The sequence below is a fragment of the Astyanax mexicanus genome, chromosome 6 (assembly GCF_023375975.1).
Source record: "Astyanax mexicanus isolate ESR-SI-001 chromosome 6, AstMex3_surface, whole genome shotgun sequence".
Lineage (NCBI taxonomy): Eukaryota > Metazoa > Chordata > Actinopteri > Characiformes > Acestrorhamphidae > Astyanax > Astyanax mexicanus.
In genome coordinates, this window is record NC_064413.1 from 41,204,817 (window position 1) to 41,228,092 (window position 23,276).

Below are 23,276 nucleotides of genomic sequence, written 5' to 3' on the forward strand. Positions count from 1 at the left end.
GAACATTGTTGTTTTATTCTATAAACTATGGACAACATTTCTCCCAAATTCCAAATAAAAATATTCTAAGTTAGAGCATTTATTTGCAGAAAATGAGAAATGGCTGAAATAACAAAAAAATGCTGTGCTTTCAGACCTCAAATAATGCAAAGAAAATGAAAGTTCATATTCATAAAGCTTTAAGTCAATTTCAGAAATTAATATTTGGTGGAATAACCCTGGTTTTTAATTACAGTGCCATTTCTTGGCATGTTCTTCTCCACCAGTCTTACACACTGCTTTTAGAGAACTTTATGCCACTCCTGGTGCAAAAAATCAAGCAGTTCAGCTTGGTTTGATGGCTTGTGATCATCCATCTTCCTCTTTAATATATTCCAGAGGTTTTCAATTTGGTAAAATCTAAGAAACTCATAATTTTTAGGTGGTCTCTAAACTTTGAACTTTAACTGCACTATAGGACTACAGGACATGTCTACTTCCTTTGAAAAGTGCCCAACCAAACCAGCACTATGATTTTTTATCATCATGTTTTAAGACCAACTGTATCATCCCATATGGAAACGCCAAAGCAGAGCAACAGAACGTGGTCTTCTCATTTAACTAGGAAAGTAGCTAGGAAAACTCAAGCCCACACATACTTGTGATTATTGGTAGTGAGGACCACTTGAGACAGTAGGCATTTACCCTGGTACTGGGGGCACAACTTGGTGCTGGGTGCTCATGGAAGCAGGACCAGAGAGCTTCCGGTCGGTCCTAAAACTGCTTCTCTAACAATTAGGCCACTGCTGCCACATGCCATGCAACTTATATTCTGTCTAAGCTGTTTAGCTGTCTGATGACATTGCATTTGCATTAGCAGGGGTTAGAAAAGAAGTGATTTGCTGGCTTTGTGTGTCTCAGAGCAAGTATGTGTTAGGCTTCACTCTGTCAGCAGTGGTAACATTGTGGAACAAGAGTTTCTAGCTGGTAGGTGGAAATTGTAAATTACAAATTCAGAACTGTAAAAATCCAGGTACAAATAACGCTCAATTGACACAAAAGTAAGTACCTTTTCATCAAAGAGTACAAACTGATTGCAGTGATTGGTCTTTAAATGTGCCTTTAAGAAAGTGCCCTACTTCTGCTGACCCTTCTCCTTCAGAGAGCTGGAGTCCAGTGTCAGGCCCATCTGCCTTCTGCCACTCAAATCTGGGATGAAATATTTTTGTCTGTCATTGCACGCAAGGTGTGTAAAAACAAACCACCCTCACTCCCTAGGCTAACCCCTATATTTCACTGTACAGCAATAAACGTAAATATATGCCCATTGTCATGCATTAACCTCATATCTTCAAAATGCCAATTTTGGAAGTAGATGGATATAGACTTTCTTTTGACCACTACCAAAACATGAAAAACACAAAAAATGAAGATTGGACGTTTTTGCTTGACAGTGACCATATAAAATGCAATGCATTAAAACACCTCTTATTTTGACTTACATTTTAATTTATTAAGTAATATTGTAAGATGCCTCCAATGCAACTCATAAGGATTATGGAATGATAACCCAAATGTATTTAAAACCACAATGGTAAATTCTACAAAAATATGATATTCTGTAAAGCACTAAACTTTCCATTAATATTTATTACAACCTTAGCAGATCTTGTTCCAGAGAAAATGGTGTTTAATTGTCTTGGTTAAATCCTCCATTGTATTCCATGACTTTTGTCATGTCAGCATAAATAACCACTCTTTCCCAGAGCCACAGAACCCACTAATGCTTGGGAATAAGTACTATGTTTATCACATTTCCAACACAGCATTAAGAGCCTCAAACGACAAAACATATAATGCTCTTTAAAATGTTGAAAACAGCTCGACTTCTTTTTACAAATTACAAGAAGATTGAATGAGTGAAGTGTGCCATTATATCAAGCATATTGTTTTGGGCTTATTTCACAGTTTTTACCAAGAAAATTATTTTAAAAGTGTTGAATTGAGACACATTTAAATGGCTGGTATTTGGCAATATTTGTAAAAGCTAGGTTTCAGCTAACTTTTTATGGACACAGTACACAAAAACAAAAAGCAGCAACAATGAAAATTTATTGAACAGGCTCTCTCTGTAGTAGAGATATTTTCTGCTATAACTCAGCCAACGAGCAAACAAAATTAACTGCTGAATAATTTACAACTACATCATGTCAGTCCCTGTCAGTGCCATTGATCTTACTCGTCTACGTGCATCCGCACACACAAATATAAACAGCTCTTTTCAGGAGTTCCCCCAGTGAGGCTTTCTTGGCATTTGCATCTAGTGCACAATCAAAGCTATTTGTTTTGACTTTAGACTGATTCATGATAAGCTTTCTGATAAAAATGCAGACAGTAAAAAAATCAATTTGCTGTCTATTATTGGCTTGCAATTGACTTTTTAACTTTATGAACACACATGGATTTCACATACAAAACTTCCTCCTGCCTTCCGATCCAAGATGACCCCACCTTTTAGCAAAATGATGGTAAATTAGGACAAAATGTTGAGTAATATGTTTTACCCTTTTTCTCTTTAATTCTAAGAAAAATCTTAACTGGCGCTCTGGGGCTTCCCAATGCCCCTGCGAATCCCTGTGTTTATCTTAAAGGCAGAGCTTGGAGCTCTACTTTAGGATGAGTTCAGATGATGCTTGAAGAAGACAATTCCCACAATAGAATTGACCCCACTGATGGTGGAACTTGGCGGAATCCCCACAGGAAGCATTTCCCTTCATTGTGTCTCTCTGAGCTTACTGCAGGGATTTCTATAGCACTGGCTAAATCTGTCTCTCTCTCTATCTCTCATTCTTGCTTGGTTGATCGCTTGATGGGCCTATGCTCATCATGTCTCCAATGTTATCATTTGGATGTCAATCAATACAGGCCAAAAACGTCACTGCAATCAGATGAATCAGTCTTGTCTGTCTAAACGTGTCCATCTTCCCAAATAGTACCACATTCACGTAATTTCTGCATTCATTTTTACACCTACATCTTTCCGGCAGAAACCCATGTGAAAACAAATATCAATTAGTTAAAAATTCCCCAGCTGCAATCAAATGTATGCAACCCACATTAAAGATTGGATTTTTTTGTAAAATGTATTACCTTTTAGCTGTTTGCAATAGATCAATCGAATAAAATAGTTTAAATATCTTAACACAACTAACAGAGCAAGTTTTCTCCTCCACATTCAAATCAAAAGACCTCTTTTAATGACCACTGCAATCTCTGAATTATTCAAAACCTTCATGAAAAGCATCTTTAGCACTTGGTAGCGCAACCTTTTGCTATTTTGACCTGCTGTAAACGTGATGCATAGCCAGACACTAGCTTCTGGTAGCATTTCTGAATCATAGCTCACTGTTCCTGAACAAAGACCTGCAGTTCCTTTTAGGTTTAAAGCAGAACTCCAGAACTTTCAGAACTGCTTCTAAAATAATGCCACAGTGGGCTTTTAGACATGCTTGGGATAATTATCCTGTTGGAAGGTCTATTGATGCCCAAGCTTCAGTTTCTCACAGAAGGCATGACGGTTTCTCCTAGATGTTCCTGATACTTGACTGAATCCATCTTGCCCTTCACACGCTGCGGGTTTCACTGCTTTACTGTAGGCAACTTCCCCAGGTATACTGCTGATCCATAACAACAAAAAAAAGGTTCAGTTTTTATCTATATCAGTCTTAGTATTAACATCAACAACTACTATTCCTACACTAGTTTAGTGTGTAGTTTTTATTACAAGAGTTATGATTTATACTACTTTATGCATACTGTTGCTCGTCAGCAGCAACAATCTACTAATCAATACATTAGTCCATTAGTGTCCACATTGATTTCCCTGCTCCTGTAGCAGTAGAGTGATATTAATACAGCTTTAATCTTATAGATGGTCTAAACAGTTTGAGCCCCAGGGAACAATAATTCATGATGTCTTTTTAATTATGTTTATCTTGTGCTTGTGGGCACACAATATGTATGTATAAAGTACACCTCAATTAATTACACTCCAGTATTTCATTTAGTTGTATTTCTCCCCATTCAATGTACACTAGTTGGTCCTAATCTTGAGTAGCGCTAATATAACCGCGCACTGACCAATCACAAGGACAACAAAACTTTGTGCTCCCCACCAAGTCAAAGGGAATTAGCCAGCAACAGATAATGTCCAAGCTGAAGCTAAACGGAACACCAATACACTTAAAAATTGCAAAATTGCAGAATAATACATTACATTTTTTTTGTAAAGTACTTGCTGAGGCCTTTGCTCACACCTAGACACACACACACTGGCTGTGTGATTATGACAAAAATGATATTTCTGATTACTTTCAGTGATTGTGACATTCAGTGATCATTAGGCAGAGTGCAGCTTACAGATTGCCATTTTAAACCACACCATCACAATGCACTTTGGTACAGCAGTCATTCAGCAGACTATTCACAGAACATTACAGGGGATTATCAGGTTATTGTCCAGCATGTCCACAACTCCTGTGACTCCTTACAATTCCCATTTACTCAGACATGCCAACCAGAAATTACTAGTGTTTATACCAAATTTCATGCATCACTTGTTGTAGCTATTGTGAATGAAGTCAGCTAATTTTAGAAGATAACATGAATGATAAAATATTGGTAAACATTATTTAAACTTTTCACCACCAAGCTGAAATAATTAGGAAAGCTTAAATATGCATGCTTTTGTTATTACTATGTGCCTCTAATTAAAGTGACTATTCGCAAAAACTAATAAACAACTGTTATCCTGCAGGTGATTGATGGAGAATCTTTTTTTTGTTTGTTTCTTTACAAAAAGTGAGCTGAACATCAGGCGTCTTTTAGAGCGGAGCAGCACACGTGCACTGTCTGCAGCAGAGGCACAGTGAAAGCAGATCCCACTAAATGAACCAGCTACCTATTCACACCCCACAAAAACGTTCCCATTCAAAACAATGTGCTTCCTGCTGTAGCATGTGCGTGCATATCGCAGAGCTCTCTTGCTGTGATATCTGTATTCAATTAGTGATCTTAAATGCCAATTTTTTTTTTGGAGCGTGGAAAACTGCTCTTCAGGGAATCATGGCTAAATTTAACTATTTCATTTACCGCAGCAGAAAATCTAATCCTTTCAGGACCTGCCTGACAGAGTAAAGTCAAGCAGGGTGACCCTGTGACTGGACGACCCAATTATAGGTAGACCTTGCTCAGGGCACCGTGACCGCTTATGCTATTATAGAGCACTCAGTAACACAGTCATGCCCTGCAAAAAAAATCTCTTGGCCTGGCAGTGATTCTTGAGAGGAATTTATATTAATAACAATCCATAAATCATATGGTGAAGTCATGTTTGACATCAATTGCTGACGTCAGAGCCTGCCTGTCATAATCTTGGGTTAAAAAAATGAATTGACAACACTGCTGTCATATAAAAAGTGAGCAATTCCATTTTGCCTTCTTTTTACGTCAGCTGATATTTTAAAAATATATCTTAACAGATGAACCAATAGATACTGTCTAGTTCTGGGTGGTGTGAGAGGTTTTTAATTCAGCATACTGTTCATTCTGTCAAATTATTCTTCAGTCTGTGCTTTTTACATGCCAAAATACCATTGTATGCAACTAAAAGCAGCCAAATGGAATTTAAAGTGGCCTAATTTTCACACAGCACAAACAGCACAAATATAAAGTACTAATGTAGCTGCATTTCAAATCCTAGAGTACAGCTGAGTAGGCTGCATTTCTTAGGTTAGAATGCAGAATTCTCGTTTTCTCTTTCTTTAACTGTTTTTACTACAATGAGTGTTTGCACAATAAATCTTGGTTACATGCTGCAGCTTTTTCATGCATACTTATTCCTTTGTTTACTTTTATTTTACTTTTAAATGCCTTCATTGTATAAATTATGAAATTCAACTTTTCTTATATCCTGCGTACCCTTGATGCAATAATAATACACAAACCTATATAAAGTTAGTTTAAACCACTGGCCATAAACATCCAAGTAGCTTTTTGTTTTAGCAAATTTCTCCCAGAACTGTAGTTCTGTTTGTGTTTCTAATTGGATTTGTTCTCTCCTCACATCCCTGCTCTGTCCACATAGCCTACAGCATAGAAACAGCCTGTTTGTAATGGAAAAAAGGTCCACTAATAATATTTAGTGCCAGCATTGCCGTGCTCCCCTACCACCCCTATTATCCTCCATCCATATTCCACCTCTGTTTACGTCCAATTCTCCCTCACCCTGCTCACATTTTCCTAATAAAAGGGGAGTTTGCAGGCGTTCAGTCAGTATAGGAAGCCACCCCTTGCCCCATGGTGGCAGCTAACGTCATTGGTTATACTTCTACGTCCAGTGCCAAGAGCAACGCTTCCAACATTCCAGCACTCGGGCTCCACAGGCCGGCGGAACGGAGTCCAAGGCGGGGGCCCATGGCGGCGTGGAGCGCGAGCAGCAGGTAGAAGGAAACCCGTCCCTGCCCAAGCCCTTCCTGCTCAGCCTGATTAGAAAGCGGTGGAACCACACACCTTCCTGGATCACAGCTGAGGACTAATCAGCTGGGCACTGCCTCTAAAACACAGGATGAGTGAATGGAAAACGAAAGGTGACAGATGTTCCAATGGAAAGACATTCAATAGCTAATTGTAGTATCATCATCATTATTGACCTACTGTACTGTTTATGGTATCACATTAACTGGACTTGCAAGGCAAGCTTTTCTTGTAGCTGCTGTTTACAACAACAAGACTGAGCATGATGCTGACAAACGCTGTGCAATTTTGACCTTTCAATGCACACCTAATGAATTCTCTAACCAAGAAATTCCACAAAAATAAATCAGTATAGATCTAGACTGAATCAAATAATACATTTTCAACAATAAGGCATGATGCAGTTACAAATCCATATTTGTTCATTTAGGCATCATTTCCACTGACTAGTGACCCACACCTAAATACCTATGCTGAAAGAACCTGTCATGCAAACTGAACCTGGGTGTAGATCAAATCAGAACAGCCCGTTAATTGCTGCTACTGTTGTTTGTGTTCACTGTTAGCACCAGCGTCATTTCAAAAATAGTGCGATCATCACTGTTTCCTTGAGAACCCCATGTCCCATCACTGGTAATGTGAATGCATGTTGTGCAATATGAAGCAAACACAGGCACTTTCCAGTTCAGTATTCACAGTTCAGACAGTGTCAGTGAGTAGTTTATTACGTACAATGTTGTACTATGGTGTTAGAGCCCACTGTTAATATTGGATAAAAAATTAACTTTTTTATACACTTATTAACAATGATCGAACCATATCAGAATGTTCTTGTCAATGCCTAGCCCTACCTTGTGTTTATTAGTTAGATTTATACTTAATTAGGAAAATGCCTCAGAATTAAGGTTGCTCAAAAGCTGAAATAGAGGATGGTGTAATAGAATTTAACTCGAACACATGCTGACTTTTTTCTGTTTACGTTGTCATATTTTACTCAAAATCACTAATCACTATCACTAAAATCACTACTATAATATATTTTTGGGATATTATCACTCATTGTCAAATGAGTGAAACTTTAGTATTACTTATGATTTTGATGATATGAACTGTATTAAATTACAAATTTGACACATTTAAACATATATTTTATTAATCCCTTCAACCAACTTCAATTCAGTGTAAAATAAAAACAAGCTACAGTTAGGCCTGTCACAATAACAATATTTTGTGGACGATATATCATCAAATAAATTATTATTTTATCATTAGCATTTTAAGATCATTAAGATCATTACATGCCACTGATATATTGATAACATAATAGCGTGACAAAGCAATTATGGCCTTTTGAAGACAACAGGGTAAATGTATACTTTTTTCTGCAGTCCACACTGTGTGTATGGAGTACTGTTAACACATATATGTAAACAACCATTCAAATAGACACAATAGATGACTGATATCATGATTATCAAATATTATTTAGGTTATGTCCTTTTATTGTATGATAAATCGATGATGTAATTATTGTGACAGACCTAGCTATAGTCATCCTCATGTATCTTTGTATCAGGACAGAAACAATATATAAATCACAAAACATATTAAATAGAAGACTATACATTTAGCCACTCAACTGCTTGTTTTTACACCTCTATGGTGAAGGTTTAAATGTAGATAGTAGATTTTTATCTACTAGCTGCATTTCGTCTCTGTACTTTCATTTTTAACTTAGTAAAAGTTATCTTTTTCTTTTCTCTAGGCTGTAACATGTTTAAAAAGAGACATTATAAACCTGTCCAACATGATGTGCAAAGTATTTATATAATATCTTCCAGTTCAACTAAAAAATTAATAACAATAGAAAAAGTGCGCCAGCCCTTCAATCACTCATATGTTCACTAAAAGGTCTGAGCTAGCAATCTGTTAGCTTAGTAATCAATATGCCGGGAGTTCCTCAAAGAAAACAAAGCAACGTTTAAACACTAATGCGAGCTTAAAGTGAGTTTTTCTGTCTTTCTGGTGGAGAAACCTGTTAGAAAGTTCTGCAACATGCACCGAGTTTATGTTTGTAAGCTGTGTTTAGCTAAACAACAGCGCAAACAAACGGACTTTCATCAATAGTTCCCGTTAGCCGGCTAACTTAATCACTCCCAGCCTGAAGGGGAAACCCAGGTCCACAAAACACAAATCCACTCCAGGATTTCCTTCTAACTGCTGTTCAGATAGGCTTGGTTTTTAAACACATATTTTATGGAGAGAAATGATTTTATGACAGATACAAAACAACCATAAGATTGGATTAGAGAAGATCTTATTAACTGAAATTAATAATAATAATGATCAATAAAGTACATTTAATTTAAGGACTGTAGTTGTGTATTACCCTCTATTGCATACATTTTGGGGAGATAAAAAAATCACCACTATCAGACCATATTTTATTTTGATAACAAGCTGTTTATATAAATCACCACTACTTAACCATAATGATTTTAACAAAAGTGATCTACATAATGTTGCCCAAAGTCAACAACAAAAAAAATCTTGTTTTAGTAAGCTTACAACAAGAAACAGCCAAATAAGTTATACTTCTATACATATTTTTGCATATACATATTTTTATTTAAGACACACTTGGATATCTTATTATATTGGATGTATACATGTACATTGTAACATTATATTAAAAATATTAAAATAAATACATAAAAAATAAGAGTATGGAATGGTGTAATAACCAAAAGATGGTCACGCCATAGAGGATTAAATATTGTTCTCTTATTGATACAGACTAGTAATTAATGCTAAATGCATATGCAATCCTACAGTAAGGAATTTTAAAAGAACATTTTTCTTAAATGTCATTAAAAAGAATAACATATTATGCATTAAAATGACATTCATACCAAAAAATGCAATGCAAATAAATAAATGTACCATCGTGCCACGCCCACTAGCCACGCATATCGATTACATTGATTATTTAGTAAATGAGTTTGCAGGGGGGTTTTGTTTGATATTGTTAGACTTTTATTTAAACCAAAAACAAATCTCCTTATACTTTTCTAAAGTCTCACCAATTTGAATTGAAGCAATAACAATAAATCGTTTATAGATTTCTTATAATCCACTTTATAACAATAACTTACTGTTTTTACATGTGGCTCCATAGATATAGAGATTATAGGTAAATGTAATATAAATAAAGAACATCTACACTACAAGAAAATCCCGGGGTGGATTTTTACTTTTTGGATCTGGATTTTCCCTGCTGCTTCAGGCATTCACTACTACACTGTACTGAAATGTGAAACTGCTCGACACCCGCGTTTCAGACTCGCTTTTATCCGCCCTGATCCACTAACACCACACACCGCCCCGGACTGAGCGCAGCTTCTGCACAGCCCAACACAGCGCGGCTCCCCCGGGCTAACCCCCCCTCCTGAGCTCGCTGGTTAGCCGGGCCGAGCTCAGCCCGCGCCCCGCTCTCAGACAGAGAGTTACGGAGGGAGACAGAGAGAGAGCGCGCTCTGAGTAAAGGCGTGCCGCCCCGAACAAAGCCCGCTCTCTCCGCGCGCTCCCGCACCGCGCTCTGATAGATTTACAGCCCGCGTTTCCCTCCGGTACTCACGGGTCTCCGCGGCCGGTCCGCTACCGAACTCCGTCCATGTGTTTCAGGTCCAGTGTGTCATTTCTCCCTCCGCGCGGTCTCCATGGGGACGCAGCGTCACCATCAGCTCCGGCTCGGAACCGGGGGGCGGGGCGGAACCGGGGGGCGGGGCAAGGGGACAGATGTCCAACCAATGAAGACTAGCTGACTAACTGAGCTAAAGTGATTTACTTTATATTTACTTAATTAGTGCTAATTCTTCCATTATTATTAATATTTATATATTAACCCGTCAATATTACGTATCTATATTTATAAATCTAATTAATGCGTATTTATTTATCTATGTATATTCTACAGTTTTATGTTTTTAATATTGTCATTTGTATGAAACGTGAAATTAAAACAAAAATAAAGTTATTATTAGACAGTTTTTAGGAAGTGTTAAATTTAAACTCTTTAAAATGAACATAACCAAAAAATAAAACACTGACCCAAAATGCCCTAACTGTTCTAGAGCGGATCATATATAAACTCATTACAGTTGGTGAACTTCATAATTATTGGTAAATAAATGGTTTTCATGGTTAATGTTTATTAGAAGAATTTTGTTACAAAGGAATTGGCAAGTGCGTTTCCTAAATCTGTTTTTATTCAATGGGCGTGGCTAGTGGGCGGGGCACGGTGATCCTTTTGTTCTGCGTATGCTGCTGTTTTTGTATGCATGTCACTATAGTTCATTTTAATACTATGTTATTGCATTTGTGCTTTACTTAATAAAATTTTATTATATTAAATAATATTATTTTAGAAAATCTTCAATGAAGTAAAAAAAATATTATTATTATTATTATTATTATTATTATTATTGAAACAGTATAGTATAGTATAGTATAGTATAGCATAGTATCAGGTAAATAGATCAGCTCCAAGAACATTTATTTCTTTCTCATCACAACTAATAAGAGAAAGCAGACAGAAAATCGGATCCAAAATTAATTTCTTTATTGAGAGTGAATTACAAATTGATTAATTGTATCTCAGGCAGGGTTGACATGGCAAATGTGTCTTAAAACTGTAAATATTAAATAATAAATTGTAAAATAACACTGACTATATTCCCTTCATTATCTGTTTATAGATTGTGATTTTTATTTTGATTAGTTTTATTTTGATTCATTGAGAAGAGAAAGAGTGCAAAAACCTGCGGTGCTGCGCCATCTAGAGGAGCAAATGTGTTATGAAACAGGCCAATGAGGCACTGAACGCATCACCAGCTAATTTTAACTATAGGTCATAAGCTAACAGCACGTGGCCAAATGAAATGTTATATTTAAATGCTGTATGTTACCATACAGAATAATGAGTAAATATGTAAGTAAGTTATAGGTGTTTGGTGTTGGACAGAGATTGTACAGTGTAAGGTTAGTGTCCTATTTTTGCCATCAGGCTTTACGGGTTAAATCTGCTGTCTGGGTTAAGGCTGACATGTGCAGGTCATTACCTGATGACAGCAGACAGTTGCATATGTCACAGAGCAGATGGGCCTGGGTCATTGACCGGCTATGTGGCCTGCCAGCCAGGTCATGAAGATTTTTTTTTCCAATGGCCTGTTAAGGTAAATGACAAAGCAGTGTCTTAGTCCTGTAATGTAAAGAAATGTACTGAACTGTGTGGATCTGAATTTCAGACCAAGCTTCGCTCTGCAAACAGTTATTGCAGCTATATAGTACATACAGTACTTCAAAGTACTTCTAGTGATATAGTGATGGTCACCAATCTGGGATCATCACACACCACTGAGCAGGATAACACCCAGACTATTCTGTATTTGCATAAATGTTATTGCCCTGCTGGAGTACCTTGTGAACTCACATTATGAGGTATTCATACGCAAACATACCCATTCACAGCTTATTAATAAGGTAATAGGTGGAGGTGTTTCAAGTGTACAGGTTGTAAGCAAATTGGTGAGACTGAATATTTATATATGTAAAGCCTTTAATCTAGTTAAAGGTTGTGTTTGATAAAAATATTTTTCAGTTTACATTAGGACTGCACAACATAACCATTATAGTCACATAATGGGAAGTGCATTGTCAAGAGAAATGTCAAATTAATAAAAAAAATGTTACGCTAAATAATGTGCAATACTAATGGAACAATACTATAAATAATTGACCATATATGAGCATTATTCTCTCTGGTGTACCAAAGAAAGACTATACCTCACAAATATAATTTATATTACTTCACACAGATACACAGACATCCAGTATGACATGTTGGATCATAAACCTCTAGAGAAATCTGGTTTAAATAAAAATACCTGTATTCTTTTTTTAGTATTGCTATACATTTCGCAGAAAAAAAACTGTAAAAATGTATTTTTTAAAATATCCTGCATCCCTAATGAACATCATTGTATATACATCCAGGCCTACTTTTTATGATGGTGTTTTCTTAACTACATAGATAACAAGTAGTTGAATTTCTTTTAGTCTGATAGCTTTCTGTTGTCTCATTTTTACAAAGCAAACAAAATGTGCTCCTGATGGCACAGCATTACAAGTGCTGATGCACAGCCTGGGAATAAAGCCAGTGGGTGCATGAGAAGCTCATTATCAAGCTCTGGACAAGGAGACTGAAGGAAATCTCATTTGTGTTGTCATGAAAACACAATACATAAAGTCGACTGCCAAAGTCACCCCAGTGAGGACATGAGGCTTATAGGTAATGTTATAGGTCATGATATCACGATTATCTACAAACATTCTGATTCTAAACTTTTATTTTTTTGTTAGAATGTTGATTTACAGGTATGTGTATCTGAGACATATATATTCTTCCATCAATTAAATGTGAATTTCAATCAATTACAGTATGTTATTGGCAAAGCCAACTTTAATTCTCATAGGAAGGTGATTTAGCCTTTCCTCCACTATGTAATAAGATGTATGTGCATACATACTTTAATATTTAAATGGCATATTATCCCAAAACAGATTGTAACTGAGACAGTCTTTCTTTTTTGGTTTATAACAAAAACAGTTACACTACATACATTCATTTGTATAGAATTTTGTAGTTGACATGAAAAAGAATAGAACTGCTTTAGGGCCACTGGGATGATTTTCTTTGCAAATTAACTGTACTAGGCAAAGATCTGTCTTAAGGTATGTTGTTTTCTGTATTGTGTCTTTTTCCGTGTTTTAGGGAAGCCTTAAAGGATTAACACTGTAAGAAACACTTCCCTTTTCAGTAAGTAATGTAATTTACACAATATAGCATAGTCATAGTCCACCACTTCAAAGGGTATGAGAACACAGTCATGTGATGTGTTGGGTGTAATAAAGTTAATAAAGCCCATAGCTTAAAGAAGACTCCTTCAATTTGTAGTTCCAGGAAATGTGAGCAATCCATTCTTGCACATTTAATGAGGTCCAAATGAAGTAAACTATATGTTGTCTGAAATATACAGTACATGAAAAGAAGACAGTAAATGTAAAAATACAACTGTTTCCCTTCTTGTCTAATGGGATGCCTGCATTTTACTTCAGACTTGAAGCATTGTTTAGCATTTATTTATTTATTTTTTTAGGAATTTCCATTTTACACATTGTCAATGCCACACAAAAACTTGCACTTTTTTAAAATTGATTTTGAAATATGTAAAACTGCTGTTCTATATATCGTATCACATTTTAAAATAAAATGACCAATTGCAATGCTCCAACATGAACTGTATTAACATTAAAATGTATTTTCATCATCATTTCATTGGGTAAAAAAACGAGAAATACAATGTTTTCTGCATGACAGTAACTAATTCTTTCACTGTTTTAAAATAATTAATTGAACACATTTTATATATTCAGTCAAAGGTATGTATTATAATGACCCATTCTAACAACATCAGATAGGGCTGGACAATAAATCACATTTTAAATTAATATAAAGCTCTGGAAAACAAATAAGAGACCACTTAAAAATGATGAGTTGTTTTGATTTTACCAAATTGAAAACCTCTGGAATATAATCAAGAGGAAGATGGATGATCACAAGCCATCAAACCAAACTGAACTGCTTGAATTTTTGCACCAGGAGTGACATAGAGTTATCCAATAGCAGTTTGTTAGACTGGTGGGTTATTCCACCAAATATTGATTTCTGAACTCTTAAAACTTTATCAATATGAACTTGTTTTCTTTGCATTATATGAGGTCTGAAAGCTTTTTTTGTTGTTTCAGCCATTTCTCATTTTCTGCAAATAAATGCTCTAAATGACAATATTTCTATTTGGAATTTGGGAAAAATGTTCTATAGTTTATGAAATAAAACAACAATGTTCATTTTACACAAACATGTACCTATAAATAGCAAAATCAGGGGAACTGATTCAGATACTGAAGTGGTCTTTTAATTTTTTCCAGAGCTGTATATTGTGATAGAAAATGTTAATATATAGGTGTTACATAATTTTAAAATACATTTCTAAAATTTCAATACACATTATTTACAGCATTTGTCACTGATGGGCATTCAGTGATTAACATGTTTCATTAATTTTATAGAACTAGGTACAGAAATCCATAATGGGCATTGTTGGCAGTGTTTCTGTGGCTTTATATTGTCTGATATTGGAATTATCACTATGTATACTGTATATTAGAGTATAGTTCCATATTGTGATTTAAATTCTAGAATTTTCCAGTCGTGCAGACCTGCCATGCTCCAGTATTATTGGCAGGAGAAAAACACAGACGTGCCCTGTCGCAGGATGCCCAGGATGGTTTGACAGACTGATCCAATTTGGAGATTTCTCCAGAAGAACTAGGCTACCTTCCTCTGGCCAACATGCAAGGTATGCTGGGAGCAGGAGGCTTACGGTACACTGTAAACAGAGGGATATAAAATCCGGCTCAGAGTGTGTTTGGCCATTGGGATTTAGAGCCTGGAGAGAGCGAGAGAACAGCATCTATCTATACAGCAACTTCTAGCTTCACTCATCCGCTTGCTACACACAGAGCAAACATGGTTCTGGAGGACTCTGAGTACGACTCTGTCTTTGAGACTGAAGTCACTGTAAGTACTTAGTTTACTGTTTATTACGTTCATTACTGTTCATTGTGTTGATTGGTTGGTCATGGGTTGCATCTGATGCTGTGCTGAGTTTGTAGTAATGTTCTGGATGGTGTTCTGGATTGGGATACTGTGACTGTAGGATGTATTACTATTTTGTACAGTCTTTCAGTGACTTTCTAGTGAGAGATGTGTGAGAACTATCAGGATTGGTGTTATTCTGATTGTGTGCTGTTGTGTGAACGAGAGGAGCTTTCTCATTGTGAGGATTGCACACAGTTTAAAACACAGCCCTGTATTTTCCACAGATGCATATTTAACTGACTACTAGGGGAGATGTTATATTACCATAGAAGATGGTACTGTATATATAATTTTATGTGGTATATTTAAGTAATTTTCATAATTTGACTGCCATACAGTTAGAAGAAAGTGATGGAAAATGCTAGTGTGTATGGCAAAAGCCTTGTGTTCGGCATAGAACTTGTTTTTTTGTTTTTTTTTTGGATGAATTTACTTTGTTGTATCACCATCTATCTCTTGTTTGTTGGCAAAAATGCCAAGTTAAAAGTTGTTTTGAACAGGGAATTTTCAGGCGTGAGCATAGCCAGAGGTATAAAACAAAGGTTGTTTTTGCAGATGCTGAGATAAAGTATGGCCAAAGGATAAGAATAAAGGTACCAGAATTGGAGCTTCTGAGCTATGCCACAGAATAACCATATATGGGTTTCTAAAGCATCTAAGAATGAATGATTCTTTGAGATTTGAGTGTGTGAACATGAAGAACTTGTACCACATATATAATAACCAACCCCTATTCTGAACTACCTGAAAAAAAACAGGAACCATTGCTGTGTTATCAGATCAGAGTTTCTTTCTTTTTATATGGTTTAAAATCTTGCGACTTGGACCTCTAACCGCCTGTTTTTCTCCTGTAGGAGGAAATTGTTGAAACCCCCTTTGGGACAGTACACTGCACCTTGACAGGTGTTGTCCGGGAGAACCGACCCGTCATCCTTACTTATCACGACATCGGACTGAACCGTAAGAAACTGTTTCCTCTTATCCTTCCATGTGTTGCTTGTTGAGATTTTGAGTTTTTCTGCTTTAAAACTTTTGAGATCTTATCATGTCTTGACATCAAAGCATAGTATTTGTACTTTATTTGTACATATTTAGACTTATTTTACTCATTTAATAAAGAAATCGTTGATATACGGTATGGTTATTGATTGGAAGGGCTTAATTTCTCTGTTAGAATTCTCAATTATAACATCATACGCAATATTTGTTGCTTTATAACAACTTCCCATATCCTTCTGCAGATAAGACCTGCTTTGACACTCTCTTCAGCCATGAGGACATGCAAGAAATCACGCGCCACTTTGCTGTGTGCCACGTCAACGCGCCTGGACAGCAAGAAGGTGCCAGCACTCTTCCTACTGGGTGAGTGTGAGGCAAGAAGGCATTTTAAGGAATGGAAAATATTGGGAAGATTGGAAGATTTTTAGTCTAATCTTAAAACCAGACCAAATTCTTGCTCCATAGCTTTTCCACAGACTTTAATACTTCATATTCGCTCCATAGGCATCTTCGTGCTCCGAAAAAAAAACACAACATATCTCACTAATCTTCAGCACTCCCTGGCAGGCAGATAGAATGTAGGTCATGGTGTCATGGTGCCAGGGCCTAAGCGTCAGAGTCAGAGCTCAGCAAGGCACCAGTGTCTGATCTGCCATCTGTTCCTGGGCAGATGCAGCATCTGCTACACTAACGCAGCCAAGCAGAGGAATATAGGGGCAGACTTCACGTTTTTAGAGCTAAACCAACATCTGGAGACCTGGACTGTCAGCCCGTCTACTAGTGAGCTATAGCTTATAGACCATCATTCCATCAACTTTGCCCTCCCTGGAATCCACATGCACTCTATTTCTAGCTGTAGCTCACACACATGATCAGAGAATGCTCTCAGCAGATAAGCCTGTTGTCATTGTGGTCCTGCACTCAGGATTATACTGTGAATTAACCACTGGAATTCTTCTATTCTCCCATTATAGATTCACTTACCCCTCAATGGATCAGCTCGCTGAGACCCTGCCTATTGTGCTCAAGCATTTTAAGTAAGTGACCCAGTCATGACAGGTTATGCTTTTTATAACGACCTTATAACACCGCCTGTTAAGATTAAAGCTGAAGTTTTTCTTCTTTTATTTAAAATCTGCCTTTTCTTTTTTTCACAGTATTACGAGTATTGTTGGACTGGCCATCGGGGCTGGAGCCTACATCCTCGCACGTTTTGCTGTGAGTGGAAACTCTGTCTATCTTTGTGATGCTTTTCAGCTCTCAGCCGTCATTAAACCAGGATTATGGCTCAGTTAAATTCTTGCTATGTAGCAGTACGTTGATACTTGATACTGGCGGCATAATCCTATTCATTATAATTGGCAGGCAGGCCATTAATCCACTGGAATGTTCTACTAAGGGCTAACTTCTACTCGAAATACTCACTTATTGAAATATATGAATATACAGCTCTGGATAAAATTAAGAGACCACTTCAGTTTCTGAATCAGTTTCTCTATTTTTTCTATTTATAGGTTTATGTTTGTGTGACATAAACACTGTTGTTTTATTCTACAAACTACGGACAACATTTCTCCCAAATTCCTAATAAAAATATTGTCATTTAGAGCATTTATTTGCAGAAATTGAGAAATGGCTGAAATAACAAAAAAAGAAAAAGCAGAGCTTTCAGACCTCAAATAATGCAAAGAAAAAAAGTTCATATTCATAAAGTTTAAGAGTTCAGAAATCAGTATTTAGTGGAATAACCCTGGTTTTAAATCACAGTTTTCATGCATCTTGGCATGTTCTCCTCCACCAGTTTTACACACTGCTTTTGAATAACTTTATGCCACTCCTGGTGCAAAAATTCAAGCAGTTCAGCTTGGTTTTATGGCTTGTGATTACCCATCTTCCTCTTGATTATATTTCAGAGGTTTTCAGTTTGTAAAATCAAAGAAACGCATCATTTTTAAGTGGTTTCTTTTTTTTTTTTTCTAAGCTGTATATTGAATACATTTCCTACATTGTAAATCTTTGGAGAGACACATTTTTTTTCAGACTTGCTTTTTAACATACTAAATTATATGCAGTAATTTGGCATGATTGATTGATTTAATGATTGATTGGCTACTCTGGATTCACGTGCCTTGTACATTTGCATTATATCTCTTCCAGCTGAATCACCCTGATCTGGTTGAAGGTCTTGTTCTGATCAACATCAACGCTCAGGCAGAGGGGTGGATGGACTGGGCAGCACACAAGGTACCAGTACAGCTTCATTCACTCCATATTCAGACTATAGGATTAAAATACTCATGTGATACACATGTGCTATTTTGTGTTTTTGTTCTAAACTGTAATTACAGTAGAATTCAATGTTCATTTATTATTGTGTGGGTGCACATTAAGAGCCAATTGACCTGACAAGATGTATAAACAGCTCTAAGAAAGTGTTACTATGCTTATCAAGAGTACGCAGGCAACTTTGTCACTAGGCTTATTGTGACACATTGATTTAATCCTAGATTTTCATTCTTAGGGGATTAGAAAAGGAGTGCAGCGCTAAACCTCTTTTAATAAACTCTCGTATTTGATCAAAGCTACTCATACTGTACTCCGCTCACTAAAGACTAAATGACTCTTTCCACAGCTCTCGGGCTTGGCTCATGCTTCGCCTGAAATTGTCATCTCCCACCTGTTCGGAAAGGTAAAAACACAGTATATAGTACACACATATTAGTTCATACTTTTTTTTTTTTTGGTTTGTTTTACCATTTTTTCAATATTCAATTAATTGTGCTAAAAAAATGAATAAAAGTGATATATTTACTAAAGCATATACAAAAGATCATGTAAAATTTTAACTAAAGAATCAGATGCATGATTGAAAGATTAGCATTATCTTGTTACGAATGCAGTCTAAAGTGACCATTTATTGCCGAAAGGAAAAGAGACAACCTTTTTTAAACCACAATGTCACATATATATATATATCATAATAGGTAAATCTCTCTCTGTTGGCTGTTTGATTAGTTCATTCATTGTTTCAGTAGTTGTTAAATGCTTAATATCACATTAAATGCATTGTGACATTGTTGCAGGAGGAGATTCAGAACAATCATGACCTCATTGCGACCTTCCGCCATCACATCACGACCAGCATTAACCAGACCAACCTCCAGCAGTTTGTCAAGTCCTACAACAGGTATCACTGTAGTGAGGATCATATATTTGCATCCGTTATTCATTTTTTTGTGGTTTAACGCTTTAAAACATTACACTACTAAATCTTGAGGATTTTAATTCAAGCATTACATTGAATGGGTTCATGTTTTTCACTAAAAAAATGATAATTGTAATTGTAATAACAAATATAGAACAATATTTAAGTAAATCTGCTAATGTCAAAATATAATGAATAAAATCATAAAATTGCTCTTTCCTGAAATTCATTTTAAAATCAATACAAATCCTGAATACAAATCAACCAGTTCATCTCCTCCAAACCTTTAGTTTCATTATGTTTGTCTAGTGTTTATGTCTATATTCAAACATGCAGAATTTGGGTTAATTCCCGTTACTGATCTGAAATTATTAAGTGGAGTAGAGAATGAACAGGTAGTTTCTCCAAGTGTCCTGTAGGAGATTTCAAATCCCTCAGATTTTCAGAATGTAAATAAGTGATTTTACTGCAGAAAAAAAGGATTTGGTATCACCTACACCTGTAGCCTGTATACAGGACAAGGCACGTTTACAGGTTAAATGTCTGGATCTTCTGTATAGATTAGAAAAGCTTAGAGAAGCTAACCAGTTCTCACCAGTTCTGTTCTATATTTCATAGCCGACGGAATCTGGATATTGAGAGACCTGCCCCAACTGGAAATGCTAACGTGAAGACCTTAAAGTAAGTAAAGACATAATCACAATCACTGTTACTGTTTAACCTTCATTCCATGTCATTTCCTCCACATCCCTCAGTCACTTACGCTTGGTTCTGTTGCTGTAGGTGCCCAGCTCTTCTGGTGGTGGGAGACAGCTCTCCTGCAGTTGATGCTGTGGTACGTTTTGATGATCTATAATCAGCAGAAAACACATACAGTAATTAAATATATACAGTTTGTTTATAAATAGTGTTATAAATGGTACTTTTTTCTTACAGGTTGACTGCAACTCAAGAATGAACCCAACAAAGACCACCTTCCTTAAGGTTATTGAACAATGTTTTCTCAGCATTTATATATTAACCTAATACAATTTTTAAAAGGAGCATTTTAAAGTTATCTAATGTATTTGCCTATATTTTAAATGCTAAAGGGAAAATATATTTATTACTCCACCTGCATGTGTTGATAAGCCTGTTGTATGTGACATGTTGCTGTTCTTATTGTTCCTCATGTAGATGGCTGACTGTGGTGGTCTTCCCCAGGTAGATCAGGTGTGTACTCACCAAGAGTTCTCTCTTCTTTCTCATTTTCATTTTAATCAGACAGTAACCTTTAAACTGATCCTGTGTATATTTGCTTGAATTAATCTGGGTTTTTTTTCTTTTTTGTTATAGCCTGCTAAACTGGCAGAGGCTCTCAAGTACTTCATCCAAGGACTGGGCTACAGTAAGTGTACTGTAGGAACACGACTAAATTAAAATATTAAAGGTTAAAACTTACACTGAAATTGTCATTCAGTCTTTATAGAATGTAAACCACATTTTAGAAAAGACGCGCCTATCAGGACTGGTGTTCAGTTGGCTACTTTAATGAGTCAAAATAACAGGCCAGAATTGTTGTCCATCCATTTTATGCCTGATATAACACACCTACATTTTTAAGATTTATATATTAAATCATTACCTAAAAAGCTTTCATGTTTGATAATAAAAGTTACTACAAATTCTAATTGTAATTTTAATAGATATTATTTTTAAAAATGACAGTAATTCTGCAACTTAAATCTGCAATATAATGAATAACAATCATAAAATTGGCTCTTTCCTAAATTTTATTTTTAAATCAGTATTGTCCTAAACACAAATCAAACATTTCATTTCCTCCAAACCTTTCTTTTTTAAACCTGCAGAATTTGTAAATACTTTAAAAACATTAACAAGCACTTAATAAACACATAAATAGAAAGAACAATGGTGACAATTATTTTTTTAACATATTTAATAAAATAAAATAGAAAGTCGGTTTAGTCATTTAAAAAGACAGCATCTAGTAAGATCTGCCGTTTAACAGTATAAATGAATGTGGAATTACTATTTGGTACACTGAAGGCCACTGTAACCCTTATTATTGATGTGTTGTAACTGCTTATTAATGTTTTATAACCTACTGTAATTAATAACCATTAATAAACTGCTCTATAGTAACTAGTTATAAACCCCTTTATAAAGAAGCCTTTTTTTAAAGTGCTACCAAGTTTTTACCAATCTAGCCAGGACAGTAGAGGCAGTAATTCCAATAAAATCACAGCAAGATAAGCTCTTGTTTCCTACCTTTGATTTAGGAAGAATCAATGAATATTGTCACAGTCTAATAAAAAAACATGTATCTCCAAAACAGCAACTTTACAGGAGATAGATAAAACTTTAATCACTTTTAATGGAAGTCAATGTAAAACGATTTTATTTTAGGTAATTTAGAAGAATTTCTATTGGTCCGTTCTTCAAGAAATGTTAAGACAGTTTGTGTGTTTAAATTGTTGTAAATGTAGTAAAATAAAAATCATCAAAAATGGAGATACTTGTTCTTCATTGGACAGCAGTGATATGCAGGTGTTCCAATACTTTTGTCAATGTATCTTTAAAGTAATGTAGATACTGGAAGGAATTCATTAGTTATTATTATAAGAAAGCATCACGATTCAACAAGTAGAAGCCTGTGAATTACAGTGTTGACTTAAACTGTTACCTCATCTTCATTTTTCTTGCTTTTATCTCCTCTTTTTCAGTGTCTTCTGCAGGCATGACCCGTCTGTCCCGCTCCCGCACCACCTCTGGAACCAGTGTTTCGTCTATGGAGGCCAGCAGGAACCGCACACGCAGCCGCGCACACACCGGTGATGAGCAGCGCGGGCGCTCCCACACAGACGTCTCCATGGAGAGCGCCTCCAACAGCTGTGCTGAACCAGGCCTGCCAGCAATGATCAAGGCCGCTGAGGTGTCCTGCTGAACACCCCATAATATAACATTATACCCTACCACCTGCCTGTGCTGTTATTTCCACAGGTCCCTCACTGTTTGAGCTGAGGACCACAAGCTACCCACCTGACCACCCACCCTCATACTCAATTCCACCCTAATCCAAATATATAATGCCTCAAATGAAGTGATATATGCAGTTTTAGTTTAGTAAAGTTAGACATGCACAAACACCCACTGAGAGCATAGCTTAGAGATTTCTTTTTATATGTATTTTTGTGTGTATGACTACATATATTATGGAAACACTGTATTAATATACTGTATTAATATATGACGAACTGAAAGCACTTTGAATGTATTGGTTGTAAAAATGTGTGATGATATGTGTCTGTGAAGGATGAAAGATGTGTATAAGATGTGTATATTGGGGATATAACTTCATTTAACCTTAAAAAAGAGATTTACTCACTGTATTATAGCTGAATTCAAGTTAAGGGGGATTTTTATATGTTACAGCACTTTGCATTATGCTTTAGTGAAGAAACTAAACAAAAAAAAATATGTTACATTCATTCATTATGCCAATGCTATATTTACAGTACCTTCCTACTGACTTTCTACTGTATAAATCTAATTAATAAAAGCTTCCCATGTATAAACAGTATAACTGTATAAAGCATTTGTACCAGTTGCAACAGAAATTAAAGTTCTAAATAACATTAAAACATTTGCCTGTGTCTAATACATGCTTATTATATACACTGCACTGACCATCCATAACATTATCACCCCCTCCTTGTTTCGACATTTAAGTTAAATTATATCTATAGATAATCTAGATCACCTGTTTATCTGAAT

General features: G+C 36.0%; 2 protein-coding genes across 2 annotated transcripts in view; one reads left to right on the top strand and one right to left on the bottom strand.

The window, feature by feature from the left end:
* Positions 1-10,270, bottom strand: part of ptp4a3b (protein tyrosine phosphatase 4A3b) — a 35,364-nt gene extending 25,094 nt beyond the window's left edge. The window contains exon 1 of the mRNA XM_007249706.4: positions 10,151-10,270. The gene's annotated coding sequence lies outside the window, so the exon portion shown is untranslated. The remainder of the gene's footprint in view (positions 1-10,150) is intronic.
* A 4,781-nt stretch (positions 10,271-15,051) lies between these two features.
* ndrg1b (N-myc downstream regulated 1b) lies at positions 15,052-23,147 on the top strand. The gene is made up of 14 exons (XM_022673560.2): positions 15,052-15,214; positions 16,150-16,255; positions 16,537-16,657; positions 17,269-17,331; positions 17,452-17,512; positions 18,452-18,538; positions 18,927-18,983; positions 19,378-19,481; positions 20,118-20,180; positions 20,283-20,334; positions 20,436-20,483; positions 20,676-20,711; positions 20,835-20,886; positions 22,226-23,147. The coding sequence occupies exons 1-14, from the start codon at positions 15,164-15,166 to the stop codon at positions 22,444-22,446; spliced, it is 1,122 nt and encodes a 373-aa protein (XP_022529281.1). The 5' UTR covers positions 15,052-15,163; the 3' UTR covers positions 22,447-23,147.
* The last annotated feature ends 129 nt before the right edge of the window (positions 23,148-23,276 follow it).